At 43.1% G+C, this 16,737-nt stretch overlaps 1 protein-coding gene across 5 annotated transcripts in view; it reads right to left on the bottom strand.

The window, feature by feature from the left end:
* garnl3 (GTPase activating Rap/RanGAP domain like 3) overlaps positions 1 to 16,737 on the bottom strand; it is a 235,873-nt gene that overhangs the window by 83,993 nt on the left and 135,143 nt on the right. For all 5 annotated transcript variants that reach the window (XM_045692952.2, XM_045692967.2, XM_045692961.2 and 2 more), the window contains exons 17-22: positions 7,747 to 7,821; positions 7,517 to 7,631; positions 5,923 to 5,949; positions 4,796 to 4,900; positions 2,794 to 2,910; positions 146 to 312 (exon numbers count right to left, since the gene is read on the bottom strand). In XM_045692952.2, the coding sequence (XP_045548908.1) occupies positions 146 to 312; positions 2,794 to 2,910; positions 4,796 to 4,900; positions 5,923 to 5,949; positions 7,517 to 7,631; positions 7,747 to 7,821 (606 nt within the window). The remainder of the gene's footprint in view (positions 1 to 145; positions 313 to 2,793; positions 2,911 to 4,795; positions 4,901 to 5,922; positions 5,950 to 7,516; positions 7,632 to 7,746; positions 7,822 to 16,737) is intronic.

Raw genomic sequence — 16,737 nt, 5'->3', positions numbered from 1 at the left:
TTCCTTGGAAGGTATACTGATTAATGACTTGTTGAACTCATTCAATCATTCCCCCAAAAATGTGTAAGTGCTGTGTGTGTTTCTGTGTGCGATTAAACTGTGCGCGCGTCTGTATGTGTCTACTTGTGTGTACAGTTTCTCTCACCCGTATGTACTGGAACTGGTCCACGGGTGAGTCGGTTGCAGCAGCGAGGGCACCTAGGCCGTCGAGGCGGGGCTGTTTCCTGGTGATTAGGAGGAGCTTATTCCTGATGGCCGCCACGATCCTCAACTCTGACCCATGGTGGGTGTTGATGGAGTATAGGTGACACCCTGGGACAGGGAGAAAGGGGGAGGTGGAGAGGAGAGAGAGAGGATAAAGGTGTGTGTGAGAGAGAGAAAGAGAGGGCAGGAATATGTTTGAGAGGTTAGCTCCAGTATGCAATAGAGCAATGGAATTATTACTACTATTACTATTATTACTATTATTATAACTATATTACTATTATTATAACTATTATTACTATTACTGTTATTATAACTATTATAACTATTACTATTATTATAACTATTATTACTATTACTATTATTATAACTAGTATTACTATTACTATTATTATAACTATTATTATTATTACTATTGCTATTACTGTTATCATTATTACTATTATTACTATTGCTGTTATTATAATTACTATTATTACTATTACTATTATTTATATTACTCTGAGCAAATTATTACTATTATTACTATTACTCTGAGCACATTCCTCTTTGAGTGCTGCTGCTATCCTTCCCTTTGCTACCCTCCCTCTGCTATCCTTCCCTTTGCTACCCTCCCTCTGCTATCCCTCCGTCTGCTACCCTCCCTCTGCTATCCCTCCGTCTGCTACCCTCCCTCTGCTACCCTCCCTCTGCTATCCCTCCGTCTGCTACCCTCCCTCTGCTACCCTCCCTCTGCTATCCCTTCCTCTGCTACCCCCATCTGTTATCCCTCCTTCTGCTATCCCTCCCTCTGCTATCCCTTCCTCTGCTATCCCTTCCTCCGCTATCCCCCCTCTGCTATCCCTCCGTCTGCTACCCTCCCTCTGCTACCCTCCCTCTGCTACCCTCCCTCTGCTATCCCATCCTCTGCTACCCTCCCTCTGCTACCCTCCCTCTGCTACCCTCCCTCTGCTACCCTCCCTCTGCTATCCCTTCCTCTGCTACCCCCATCTGTTATCCCTCCTTCTGCTATCCCTCCCTCTGCTATCCCTTCCTCTGCTATCCCTTCCTCCGCTATCCCCCCTCTGTTATCCCTCCTTCTGCTATCCCTCCATCTGCTATCCCTCCAAGGCAGTTAACCCCCAACAGCAACTGCTCCCCTGGCGCTGATGAAGTGGACGTCTCCTCCCTGAGTGGCCTATTGGCTCTGGTCCTTACATGGTTCTATTCCTCCTCTTTTTCTGTCACACACAAACACACACACACTTCCATGGCTGTAACACACACACACCACCCCACCCAATACACACCCACTGATGTAGTGTACTGTAGTGAAGGTTGTATCGGGGAGGCCATACAGGCAGTGTAGGGTGTGTGTTGTAACAGAGGCTGGTCCTCTCCCCAGGAATAGATCAGTGCTGTGGCTGAGGCCCGGGGTGGAATGCTCCCCTCTACTACACCTCACTGAGATGCCTGGGAATATGTGTGTCTATTAAGAATAAATACATAAACATACATGTATTATATATTATTCATATGTGAGGTGTGTGTGTGCGTGTGTGTTCGTGAGTATGCACGCAAGTGTGTGTCCAAAGGTGTCATGCCCATAGGTGGCATAAGGGCACGTGCCCCCTCAAATTAGTCATTTTTTAAATGTTATTTTTTTTAAATTAATTACTAAACTTCCTTTTAAGCCCTTGTTTTATCGTCATTTATTAAAAGATCTGTCAGCGGTATTTTGCAGAGGGGGCACGCTGATTGGACCAGGTAAGGAGTACCCATTCTCCCTAGTAAGTGGTTCCTTCGAAGGTGCAACACAGAGCAAAGATATGCTAGGCAGGACACTAGATACTCTAGTGCGTGCAGACAGTATCGTCAGTGGAGGAGGAGAGAGGGTTTCAAGTGACACTATAATTGCACACAGAGTTAGTCTATGCAACTTATTATGACTTGTTAAGCAAATCTTTACTCCTGAACTTATTTAGGCTTTCCATAACAAAGGATAGAATACTTATTGACTCAAGGCATTGCGGATTTTCAGTTTGAATTAATTTGTAAAAATGTCTAAAAACATAATTCCACTTTGACATTATGGGGTATTGTGTGTAGGCTAGTGACACAAAATCACAATTGAATGCATTTTAAATTAAGGTTGTAAAAACAAAGGGGAGTGAATACTTTCGGAAGGCACTGTAGGTTCCTATATAGAGTAGTTTGTCAAACTAGCTTAGCTGGCATGTGTGCTGGCAAGGTTGCTAGACTTTACAAAATACAAACATTGCTTGAATTCTTGGGTTATGATACCAGTGTGGCAGTGGTAATAAGGCATAAAAGTTCTTAAAGAATCAATGTGCATCATTAATTAAAATGACAATTTAACAGATAAAGAGATTATGCTTCGATAATCCTTTTTTTTCTTTTCACATAGAATTAGGCATAATGATTATGCCTCTAGATTGCAGGAAAAAGTTGTTTCAGATGTTTGAAAAATTCTCAGATGGACCACCCCCACCGGATCCTCACATACTTTGTGCCCCCTCCAAAATAATGGGTGCATGACACCCCTGTGTGTGTGTGTGTGTGTGTGTGTGTGTGTGTGCATGTGTGTACCTTTGGTCTTTTCCAGTTTGTTCTCTCGACTGTCACACTTGGTGCGGACCAGCTGCCTCTCCTCCAGGCCTCTCTTGAGCATGCTCAGTCTGAACACATAGAGACGTGCATCCTTCCCTGGAAAACAACACAACAAAACATCCTCATTAAAGCTAATCTGGGGTTTGTGTTTCAGCCCAAAAGTAGCCCTGAGATATAAGACGAAGGATAGCGATTGAGAAATGTAACCAGCTTCAAATTAATAAACACAGCTGTGGCCTGACAGTCCATGAAATCAAAATGTTATAAATATGCAAATATTCCAGATTGGACATTTAGTACAATTTTTATAAATGTTCTTCTGTTTTACATGTTTCTGTAATAGTCTTCCACTGTAGTCTGTATCCACCCACAAACCACCTGTGTTCTGACACATGTAGCATGTTAAAGGCCAAATTTAGCCGTTTTATTTCAATATCATATTATTTCTGTGTACCTTACCGTTATAGACTTTTTAGCAAAAAACTATTTATCAAGCAAGATTTTTGCTAAGACTGTCTGGGAGTGGTCTGAGTAGGAAGGGAGAAACTGAGCTCTAGCTGTTATTGGCCGAGAGGTTTGGAACTCACTTTGTTATTGGTCTATTAACCAATTTACTGCATGGTGATGTCACAATGGAATGCAGACTCTCCCACCTATGCAAACCAACCAGCAACTATCCGGAAATAATACTGATTTAAAAAATCACACTTTTCCAGTGATTAGTTTCAATATAATATAAAACACAGGAAAATGTGTTTTTATTTTTTACTGCACTGGTCCTTTAACAGAAGGCAATCTTGGACTATTGTCACAACATGTTGTGTGAGATTAAAATAGGCTTAATTAAATCTCTATGGAATCCTAACACTGGTAGCAGCTCATTTAAAGAGATGCTCTGTCACAATTTAGTGAGTTCTGTCTGTCACTATTATGGTGCATTAATTAGAATGTATGTAAATACAAGACTGGCATGTGTGATTGGTGCTATATGTCATCTGGAATGGAATTTCTTGCAAAAGGTTAATTAAAATTCAAACAAGCTGCATTGGCATTACAATTTCTTCTGTTCTGTCTGTCTATGTGACTGTCTCTGTGTGTGTCCATCTGTTTCTCTCTTTCACTTACTTCCTTCATATTTGTCTCTCTCTCTCTGTGTTCTTTCTCCCTCTCTCTCTGTTCTATCTCCCTCTCTAATACCAGTGGAAAGTGCATCTCAATAGGTCAACCCAGAACCTGGTCCTGCAGGACACACACACACACACACACACACACACACACACACACACACACACACACACACACACACACACACACACACACACAGCAGTCTACAGGGGGAGGATGTGTATAGGTCAGCCCCCTCAGACCACAAAGGGAGATCAATGTGTTCGCTAGAGCAACTGAGAGACAAGTAAACACCCTAAAATACACAAGGAGAGAGATGGAGGGAGGGAGGGAGGGAGGGAGGGAGGGAGGGAGGGAGGGAGGGGAGGGAGGGATGGATGGAGGGAGGAAGAAAGAGAGAGAGCGGGAGAGAGAGAGAGAGAGAGAGAGGGATGGATGGAGGGAGGAAGAAAGAGAGAGAGAGAGAGAGAGAGAGAGCGGGAGGGATGGAGGGAGGGAGGAAGAAAGAGAGAGAGCGGGAGGGATGGAGGGAGGGAGGAAGAAAGAGAGAGAGCGGGAGGGATGGAGGGAGGGAGGAAGAAAGAGAGAGCGGGAGGGATGGAGGGAGGGAGGAAGAGAGAGAGCGGGAGGGATGGAGGGAGGGAGAAAGAAAGAGAGAGAGCGGGAGGGATGGATGGAGGGAGGAAGAAAGAGAGAGAGCGGGAGGGATGGAGGGAGGGAGGAAGCAGATGAAAATAGAAAGGGAGACAGAGAAGGTGAGGGAGAGAAAGAGGAGGAAGCAGATGAAAATAGAAAGGGAGAAAGATATGTAGGAATGGAGAAACAGCTGCTTGGTCTAACTAAGGATAGTACCCACCTTTGTCAGCCCTGGTGATGAGGAGGTCCTGAGGCTCTACAACGTGTATCTGTTTCACCACCATAGTCTTATCAAACACCTGCACTGGGGGCAGGACCTGGGCATCTACAAACACAACAGAACACCATAATAGTCTTATCAAACACCTGCACTGGGGGCAGGACCTGGGCATCTACAAACACAACAGAACACCATAATAGTCTTATCAAACACCTGCACTGGGGACAGGACCTGGGCATCTACAAACACAACAGAACACCATAATAGTCTTATCAAACACCTGCACTGGGGACAGGACCTGGGCATCTACAAACACAACAGAACACCATAATAGTCTTATCAAACACCTGCACTGGGGACAGGACCTGGGCATCTACAAACACAACAGAACACCATAATAGTCTTATCAAACACCTGCACTGGGGGCAGGACCTGGGCATCTACAAACACAACAGAACACCATAATAGTCTTATCAAACACCTGCACTGGGGACAGGACCTGGGCATCTACAAACACAACAGAACACCATAATAGTCTTATCAAACACCTGCACTGGGGACAGGACCTGGGCATCTACAAACACAACAGAACACCATAATAGTCTTATCAAACACCTGCACTGGGGACAGGACCTGGGCATCTACAAACACAACAGAACACCATAATAGTCTTATCAAACACCTGCACTGGGGGCAGGACCTGGGCATCTACAAACACAACAGAACACCATAATAGTCTTATCAAACACCTGCACTGGGGACAGGACCTGGGCATCTACAAACACAACAGAACACCATAATAGTCTTATCAAACACCTGCACTGGGGACAGGACCTGGGCATCTACAAACACAACAGAACACCATAATAGTCTTATCAAACACCTGCACTGGGGGCAGGACCTGGGCATCTACAAACACAACAGAACACCATAGTAATTTCTCTGTTGGTTATTCAGCACCAGCCAGTATTATTAGTGGGTCTTACCAACTGTTATTAGAAACACTGATATTGTTGCTGCAGTAATGAAACCATTGGCTGATACAGTTGGCTGAAATGTGATGTAGGTTTATTCAATACTAAGGTGTTGTAGCACTGAATGGGGAGAGCTGAGTGTGTTACACTCACCTGGGTTTGAAAGAAGAGGATCAACAGCTGAAATATAGGGACATTATAACAGTAAGAATTCAACTTTCAGATTACATCAATTCTGATTGAATCATTGACATTGCTGCTGCTCCAGTTTCAACTGTTATGCCTGCGGCTATGGAACCCTGACCTGTTCACCGGACGTGCTACCTGTCCCAGACCTGCTGGAACCCTGACCTGTTCACCGGACGTGCTACCTGTCCCAGACCTGCTGGAACCCTGACCTGTGTACCGGACGTGCTACCTGTCCCAGACCTGGAACCTGTGTACCGGACGTGCTACCTGTCCCAGACCTACTGGAACCCTGACCTGTTCACCGGACGTGCTACCTGTCCCAGACCTGCTGGAACCCTGACCTGTTCACCGGACGTGCTACCTGTCCCAGACCTGCTGGAACCCTGACCTGTTCACCGGACGTGCTACCTGTCCCAGACCTGCTGGAACCCTGACCTGTTCACCGGACGTGCTACCTGTCCCAGATCTGCTGGAACCCTGACCTGTTCACCGGACGTTTTACCTGTCCCAGACCTGCTGGAACCCTGACCTGTTCACCGGACGTTCTACCTGTCCCAGACCTGCTGGACCCCTGACCTGTTCACCGGACGTGCTACCTGTCCCAGACCTGCTGGAACCCTGACCTGTTCACCGGACGTGCTACCTGTCCCAGACCTGCTGGAACCCTGACCTGTTCACCGGACGTGCTACCTGTCCCAGACCTGCTGGAACCCTGACCTGTTCACCGGACGTGCTACCTGTCCCAGACCTGCTGGAACCCTGACCTGTTCACCGGACATGCTACCTGTCCCAGACCTGCTGGAACCCTGACCTGTTCACCGGACGTTCTACCTGTCCCAGACCTGCTGGACCCCTGACCTGTTCACCGGACGTGCTACCTGTCCCAGACCTGCTGGAACCCTGACCTGTTCACCGGACATGCTACCTGTCCCAGACCTGCTGGAACCCTGACCTGTTCACCGGACGTGCTACCTGTCCCAGACCTGCTGGAACCCTGACCTGTTCACCGGACGTGCTACCTGTCCCAGACCTGCTGTTTTGGACTCTCTCTCTACCGCACCTGCTGTCTCTAAATCTGAATGATCAGCTATGAAAAGCCAACTGATATTTACTCCTGAGGTGCTGACCTGTTGCACCCTCTACAACCACTGTGATTATTATTATTTGACTCTGCTGGTCATCTATGAATGTTTGAACATCTTGGCCATGTTCTGTTATAGTCTCCACCCGGCACAGCCAGAAGAGGACTGGCCACCCCTCATAGCCTGGTTCCTCTCTAGGTTTCTTCCTAGATTCCTGCCTTTCTAGGGAGTTTTTCCTAGCCACCGTGCTTCTACATCTGCATTGCTTGCTGTTTGGGGTTTTAGGCTGGGTTTCTGTACAGTACTTCATGATATCGGCTGATGTAAGAAGGGCTTTATAAATACATTTGATTGATTGATATTCATGGCTAAGTGATAATTGAATAATGCATAGGACTGTGATAATAAAACATAATCCACTTCATTCATGAAGCACTTTTGATTTTAAATCCTCAAAGTGTGTGTGATGACCTCACCATCTATCATCATGACCCCTGCTGCTTCCGTGGCGACCAGCAGAGACTGACCCCAGGAGTCAGCGCACACCGTCTCATAGGGGAATGTACTGCAGAATGACTGGGACTCCCACGGCTGTAACACACACACACACACACACACACATGAGGATACAAGGAAAACGCAGCAGGTATAACAGCAGGCCTGTATGGTATGGCACGCTACAGTATGGATGGTTCAGTCACATCACCTCTTTTCTACACAGGCCTGTAGTGACCAGACTGGTGGGGGCGTCTCCTCTGACGATGGTCTTCAGCTTTAGTGCCTGAACAACAGGGAGAGAGGCTAAGTGACTGTGTGAGTGTGTGTGTAAGATAGAGAGAGAGAGAGAGAGAAAGAGAGAGAGAGAGAAATAGAGAGAGAGAGAGCGAGAGAGAGAGAGAGAGAGAGAGAAAGAGAGAGAGAGAGAGAGAGAGAGAGAGAGAGAGAGAGAGAGAGCGATGGCCTTTTATGCCATCAAAAGGAACATAAAATTTGACATACCAATTAGGATCTGGCTAAATATACTTGAATCAGTTATAGAATCCATTGCCCTTTATGGTTGTGAGGTGTGGGGTTTGCTCCCCAACCAATAATTCACAAATTGGGACAAACATCAAATTGAGACTCCGCATGCAGAATTCTGCAAAAATATCCTCCGTGTACAGCGTAAAACATCAAATAATGCATGCAGAGCAGAATTAGGCCAATACCCGCTAATTATCAAAATCCAGAAAAGAGCCACTAAATTCTACAACCACCTAAAAGGAAGTGATTCCCAAACCTTCTATAACAAAGCCATCAACTACAGTATTATTTGCATTGTGTGCCCCCCAACCCCTCTTTTATGCTGCTGCTACTCTTTATCATATATGCATAGTCACTTTAACTATACATTCATGTACATACTACCACAATTTGCCCGACTAACTGGTGCCTGTATATAGCCGCACTACTGTTATAGCCTCGCTACTGTATATAGCCTCGCTACTGTATATAGCCGCACTACTGTTATAGCCTCTCTACTGTATATAACCTCTCTACTGTATATAGCCTCTCTACTGTATATAACCTCTCTACTGTATATAGCCTCGCTACTGTATATAGCCTCGCTACTGTATATAGCCTCGCTACTGTATATAACCTCTCTACTGTATATAGTCTCGCTACTGTATATAGCCTCGCTACTGTATATAGCCTCTCTACTGTATATAGCCTCGCTACTGTATATAGCCGCACTACTGTTATAGCCTCGCTACTGTATATAGCCTCTCTACTGTATATAGCCTCTCTACTGTATATAGCCGCACTACTGTTATAGCCTCGCTACTGTATATAGCCTCGCTACTGTATATAGCCTCTCTACTGTATATAGCCTCGCTACTGTATATAGCCTCTCTACTGTATATAGCCTCGCTACTGTATATAGCCTCTCTACTGTATATAGCCTCGCTACTGTATATAGCCTCGCTACTGTATATAGCCTCGCTACTGTATATAGCCTCGCTACTGTATATAGCCTCGCTACTGTATATAGCCTCTCTACTGTATATAGCCTCGCTACTGTATATAGCCTCTCTACTGTATATAGCCTCGCTACTGTATATAGCCTCTACTGTATATAGCCTCGCTACTGTATATAGCCTCTCTACTGTATATAGCCTTGCTACTGTATATAGCCTCTCTACTGTATATAACCTCTCTACTGTATATAGCCTCGCTACTGTATATAGCCTCTCTACTGTATATAGCCTCGCTACTGTATATAGCCTCTCTACTGTATATAGCTTCACTACTGTATATAACCTCTCTACTGTATATATCCTCTCTACTGTATATAGCCTCTCTACTGTATATAACCTCTCTACTGTATATAACCTCTCTACTGTATATAGCCTCGCTACTGTATATAGCCTCTCTACTGTATATAGCCTTGCTACTGTATATAACCTCTCTACTGTATATAGCCTCTCTACTGTATATAGCCTCTCTACTGTATATAGCCTTGCTACTGTATATAGCCTCTCTACTGTATATAGCCTCTCTACTGTATATAGCCTCTCTACTGTATATAGCCTTGCTACTGTATATAGCCTCTCTACTGTATATAGCCTCTCTACTGTATATAGCCTCGCTACTGTATATAGCCTCTCTACTGTATATAGCCTCGCTACTGTATATAGCCTCGCTACTGTATATAACCTCTCTACTGTATATAGCCTCTCTACTGTATATAGCCTCGCTACTGTATATAGCCTCTCTACTGTATATAGCCTCTCTACTGTATATAGCCTCTCTACTCTATGTAGCCTCTCTACTCTATGTAGCCTCTCTACTGTATATAGCCTCGCTACTGTATATAGTCTCTCTACTGTATATAGCCTCTCTACTGTATATAGCCTCGCTAATGTATATAGCCTCGCTACTGTATATAGCCTTGCTACTGTATATAACTTCTCTACTGTATATAGCCTCTCTACTGTATATAACCTCTCTACTGTATATAACCTCTCTACTGTATATAGCCTCTCTACTGTATATAGCCTCTCTACTGTATGTAGCCTCTCTACTGTATATAACCTCTCTACTGTATGTAGCCTCTCTACTGTATATAACCTCTCTACTGTATATAGCCTCTCTACTGTATATAGCCTCGCTACTGTATATAGCCTCTCTACTGTATATAGCCTCGCTACTGTATATAGCCTCGCTACTGTATATAGCCTCGCTACTGTATATAGCCTCGCTACTGTATATAGCCTCTCTACTGTATATAGCCTCGCTACTGTATATAGCCTCTCTACTGTATATAGCCTCGCTACTGTATATAGCCTCTACTGTATATAGCCTCGCTACTGTATATAGCCTCTCTACTGTATATAGCCTTGCTACTGTATATAGCCTCTCTACTGTATATAACCTCTCTACTGTATATAGCCTCGCTACTGTATATAGCCTCTCTACTGTATATAGCCTCGCTACTGTATATAGCCTCTCTACTGTATATAGCTTCACTACTGTATATAACCTCTCTACTGTATATATCCTCTCTACTGTATATAGCCTCTCTACTGTATATAACCTCTCTACTGTATATAACCTCTCTACTGTATATAGCCTCGCTACTGTATATAGCCTCTCTACTGTATATAGCCTTGCTACTGTATATAACCTCTCTACTGTATATAGCCTCTCTACTGTATATAGCCTCTCTACTGTATATAGCCTTGCTACTGTATATAGCCTCTCTACTGTATATAACCTCTCTACTGTATATAGCCTCGCTACTGTATATAGCCTCTCTACTGTATATAGCCTCGCTACTGTATATAGCCTCTCTACTGTATATAGCCTTGCTACTGTATATAGCCTCTCTACTGTATATAACCTCTCTACTGTATATAGCCTCGCTACTGTATATAGCCTCTCTACTGTATATAGCCTCGCTACTGTATATAGCCTCTCTACTGTATATAGCTTCACTACTGTATATAACCTCTCTACTGTATATATCCTCTCTACTGTATATAGCCTCTCTACTGTATATAACCTCTCTACTGTATATAACCTCTCTACTGTATATAGCCTCGCTACTGTATATAGCCTCTCTACTGTATATAGCCTTGCTACTGTATATAACCTCTCTACTGTATATAGCCTCTCTACTGTATATAGCCTCTCTACTGTATATAGCCTTGATACTGTATATAGCCTCTCTACTGTATATAGCCTCTCTACTGTATATAGCCTCTCTACTGTATATAGCCTTGCTACTGTATATAGCCTCTCTACTGTATATAGCCTCTCTACTGTATATAGCCTCGCTACTGTATATAGCCTCTCTACTGTATATAGCCTCGCTACTGTATATAGCCTCGCTACTGTATATAACCTCTCTACTGTATATAGCCTCTCTACTGTATATAGCCTCGCTACTGTATATAGCCTCTCTACTGTATATAGCCTCTCTACTGTATATAGCCTCTCTACTCTATGTAGCCTCTCTACTCTATGTAGCCTCTCTACTGTATATAGCCTCGCTACTGTATATAGTCTCTCTACTGTATATAGCCTCTCTACTGTATATAGCCTCGCTACTGTATATAGCCTCGCTACTGTATATAGCCTTGCTACTGTATATAACTTCTCTACTGTATATAGCCTCTCTACTGTATATAACCTCTCTACTGTATATAACCTCTCTACTGTATATAGCCTCTCTACTGTATATAGCCTCTCTACTGTATGTAGCCTCTCTACTGTATATAACCTCTCTACTGTATGTAGCCTCTCTACTGTATATAACCTCTCTACTGTATATAGCCTCTCTACTGTATATAGCCTCGCTACTGTATATAGCCTCTCTACTGTATATAGCCTCGCTACTGTATATAGCCTCGCTACTGTATATAGCCTCGCTACTGTATATAGCCTCGCTACTGTATATAGCCTCTCTACTGTATATAGCCTCGCTACTGTATATAGCCTCTCTACTGTATATAGCCTCGCTACTGTATATAGCCTCTACTGTATATAGCCTCGCTACTGTATATAGCCTCTCTACTGTATATAGCCTTGCTACTGTATATAGCCTCTCTACTGTATATAACCTCTCTACTGTATATAGCCTCGCTACTGTATATAGCCTCTCTACTGTATATAGCCTCGCTACTGTATATAGCCTCTCTACTGTATATAGCTTCACTACTGTATATAACCTCTCTACTGTATATATCCTCTCTACTGTATATAGCCTCTCTACTGTATATAACCTCTCTACTGTATATAACCTCTCTACTGTATATAGCCTCGCTACTGTATATAGCCTCTCTACTGTATATAGCCTTGCTACTGTATATAACCTCTCTACTGTATATAGCCTCTCTACTGTATATAGCCTCTCTACTGTATATAGCCTTGCTACTGTATATAGCCTCTCTACTGTATATAGCCTCTCTACTGTATATAGCCTCTCTACTGTATATAGCCTTGCTACTGTATATAGCCTCTCTACTGTATATAGCCTCTCTACTGTATATAGCCTCGCTACTGTATATAGCCTCTCTACTGTATATAGCCTCGCTACTGTATATAGCCTCGCTACTGTATATAACCTCTCTACTGTATATAGCCTCTCTACTGTATATAGCCTCGCTACTGTATATAGCCTCTCTACTGTATATAGCCTCTCTACTGTATATAGCCTCTCTACTCTATGTAGCCTCTCTACTCTATGTAGCCTCTCTACTGTATATAGCCTCGCTACTGTATATAGTCTCTCTACTGTATATAGCCTCTCTACTGTATATAGCCTCGCTACTGTATATAGCCTCGCTACTGTATATAGCCTTGCTACTGTATATAACTTCTCTACTGTATATAGCCTCTCTACTGTATATAACCTCTCTACTGTATATAACCTCTCTACTGTATATAGCCTCTCTACTGTATATAGCCTCTCTACTGTATGTAGCCTCTCTACTGTATATAACCTCTCTACTGTATGTAGCCTCTCTACTGTATATAACCTCTCTACTGTATATAGCCTCTCTACTGTATATAGCCTCTCTACTGTATATAGCCTCTCTACTGTATATAGCTTCACTACTGTATATAGCCTCTCTACTGTATATAGCCTCTCTACTGTATATAGTCTCTCTACTGTATATAGCCTCTCTACTGTATATAACCTCTCTACTGTATATAGCCTCGCTACTGTATATAACCTCTCTACTGTATATAGCCTCGCTACTGTATATAACCTCTCTACTGTATATAACCTCTCTACTGTATATAGCCTCGCTACTGTATATAACCTCTCTACTGTATATAACCTCTCTACTGTATATAGCCTCTCTACTGTATATAGCCTCTCTACTGTATATAGCCTCTCTACTGTATATAGCCTCGCTACTGTATATAGCCTCTCTACTGTATATAGCCTCGCTACTGTATATAGCCTCTCTACTGTATATAGCCTCGCTACTGTATATAGCCTCTCTACTGTATATAGCCTCGCTACTGTATATAGCCTCTCTACTGTATATAGCCTCGCTACTGTATATAGCCTCGCTACTGTATATAGCCTCGCTACTGTATATAGCCTCTCTACTGTATATAGCCTCGCTACTGTATATAGCCTCTCTACTGTATATAGCCTCGCTACTGTATATAGCCTCTACTGTATATAGCCTCGCTACTGTATATAGCCTCTCTACTGTATATAGCCTTGCTACTGTATATAGCCTCTCTACTGTATATAACCTCTCTACTGTATATAGCCTCGCTACTGTATATAGCCTCTCTACTGTATATAGCCTCGCTACTGTATATAGCCTCTCTACTGTATATAGCTTCACTACTGTATATAACCTCTCTACTGTATATATCCTCTCTACTGTATATAGCCTCTCTACTGTATATAACCTCTCTACTGTATATAACCTCTCTACTGTATATAGCCTCGCTACTGTATATAGCCTCTCTACTGTATATAGCCTTGCTACTGTATATAACCTCTCTACTGTATATAGCCTCTCTACTGTATATAGCCTCTCTACTGTATATAGCCTTGCTACTGTATATAGCCTCTCTACTGTATATAGCCTCTCTACTGTATATAGCCTCTCTACTGTATATAGCCTTGCTACTGTATATAGCCTCTCTACTGTATATAGCCTCTCTACTGTATATAGCCTCGCTACTGTATATAGCCTCTCTACTGTATATAGCCTCGCTACTGTATATAGCCTCGCTACTGTATATAACCTCTCTACTGTATATAGCCTCTCTACTGTATATAGCCTCGCTACTGTATATAGCCTCTCTACTGTATATAGCCTCTCTACTGTATATAGCCTCTCTACTCTATGTAGCCTCTCTACTGTATATAGCCTCGCTACTGTATATAGTCTCTCTACTGTATATAGCCTCTCTACTGTATATAGCCTCGCTACTGTATATAGCCTCGCTACTGTATATAGCCTTGCTACTGTATATAACTTCTCTACTGTATATAGCCTCTCTACTGTATATAACCTCTCTACTGTATATAACCTCTCTACTGTATATAGCCTCTCTACTGTATATAGCCTCTCTACTGTATGTAGCCTCTGTACTGTATATAACCTCTCTACTGTATGTAGCCTCTCTACTGTATATAACCTCTCTACTGTATATAGCCTCTCTACTGTATATAGCCTCTCTACTGTATATAGCCTCTCTACTGTATATAGCTTCACTACTGTATATAGCCTCTCTACTGTATATAGCCTCTCTACTGTATATAGTCTCTACTGTATATAGCCTCTCTACTGTATATAACCTCTCTACTGTATATAGCCTCGCTACTGTATATAACCTCTCTACTGTATATAGCCTCTCTACTGTATATAGCCTCTCTACTGTATATAGCCTCGCTACTGTATATAGCCTCTCTACTGTATATAGCCTCGCTACTGTATATAACCTCTCTACTGTATATAGCCTCTCTACTGTATATAGCTTCACTACTGTATATAGCCTCTCTACTGTATATAGCCTCTCTACTGTATATAGCCTCTCTACTGTATATAGCCTCTCTACTGTATATAGCCTCTCTACTGTATATAGCCTCTCTACTGTATATAGCTTCGCTACTGTTATTTTTCACTGTCTTTTTACTGTTGTTTTATTTCTTTACTTACCTATTGTTCACCTAATACCTTTCTTGCACTGTTGGTTAGAGTCTGTAAGTAAGCATTTCATTGTAAGGTCTACCTGTTGTATTTGGTGCACGTGACAAATGAACTTTGAATTGATTTGATTATAAAAAAACATTTCGTGTTTTCCTATTGCTAGTTACAGTCTTGTCTCATCGCTGCAACTTTGAAATGGAATTGAATTAAATTGAGAGCGAGAGAGAGACAGAGGTGTGTGTGTGTGTGAGAGAGAGAGAGAGAGAGAGAGAGAGAGAGCATTCTGTCTTTGTGACTTTTTTGATTCTCATAGCTGTGTGTGTGTTAGTGTGGGTGTGTGTCCTAGCTGTGTGTGTGTTAGTGTGGGTGTATGTCATAGCTGTGTGTGTGTTAGTGTGGGTGTATGTCCTATCTGTGTGTGTGTTAGTGTGGGTGTATGTCATAGCTGTGTGCGTGTTAGTGTGGGTGTATGTCCTAGCTGTGTGTATGTTAGTGTGGGTGTATGTCATAGCTGTGTGTGTGTTAGTGTGGGTGTATGTCATAGCTGTGTGTATGTTAGTGTGGGTGTATGTCCTAGCTGTGTGTGTGTTAGTGTGGGTGTATGTCCTAGCTGTGTGTATGTTAGTGTGGGTGTATGTCCTAGCTGTGTGTGTGTTAGTGTGGGTGTATGTCCTAGCTGTGTGTGTGTTAGTGTGGGTGTATGTCATAGCTGTGTGTGTGTTAGTGTGGGTGTATGTCATAGCTGTGTGTGTGTTAGTGTGGGTGTATGTCCTAGCTGTGTGTGTGTTAGTGTGGGTGTATGTCGTTGCTGTGTGTGTGTTAGTGTGGGTGTATGTCATAGCTGTGTGTATGTTAGTGTGGGTGTATGTCCTAGCTGTGTGTGTGTTAGTGTGGGTGTATGTCATAGCTGTGTGTGTGTTAGTGTGGGTGTACTGTATGTCATTGCTGTGTGTATGTTAGTGTGGGTGTATGTCCTAGCTGTGTGTGTGTTAGTGTGGGTGTACTGTATGTCCTAGCTGTGTGTGTGTTAGTGTGGGTGTACTGTATGTCCTAGCTGTGTGTGTGTTAGTGTGGGTGTACTGTATGTCATAGCTGTGTGTATGTTAGCGTGGGTGTACTGTATGTCCTAGCTGTGTGTGTGTTAGTGTGGGTGTACTGTATGTCCTAGCTGTGAGTGTGTTAGTGTGGGTGTACAGTATGTCCTAGCTGTGTGTGTGTTAGTGTGGGTGTGTGTGTTAGTGTGGGTGTATGTCCTAACTGTGTGTGTGTTAGTGTGGGTGTTGTCCTAGCTGTGTGCGTGTTAGTGTGGCTGTACTGTATGTCCTAGCTGTGTGTGTGTTAGTGTGGGTGTGTATGTCATAGCTGTGTGTGTGTTAGTGTAGGTGTATGTCCTAGCTGTGTGTGTGTTAGTGTGGGTGTTGTCCTAGCTGTGTGCGTGTTAGTGTGGGTGTACTGTATGTCCTAGCTGTGTGTGTGTTAGTGTGAGTGTATGTCATAACTGTGTGTATGTTAGTGTAGGTGTATGT

Source organism: Salmo salar, chromosome 01 (genome assembly GCF_965601325.2).
Source record: "Salmo salar chromosome 01, fSalSal1, whole genome shotgun sequence".
NCBI lineage: Eukaryota > Metazoa > Chordata > Actinopteri > Salmoniformes > Salmonidae > Salmo > Salmo salar.
This window is presented reverse-complemented; position numbering and strand designations above follow the sequence as displayed.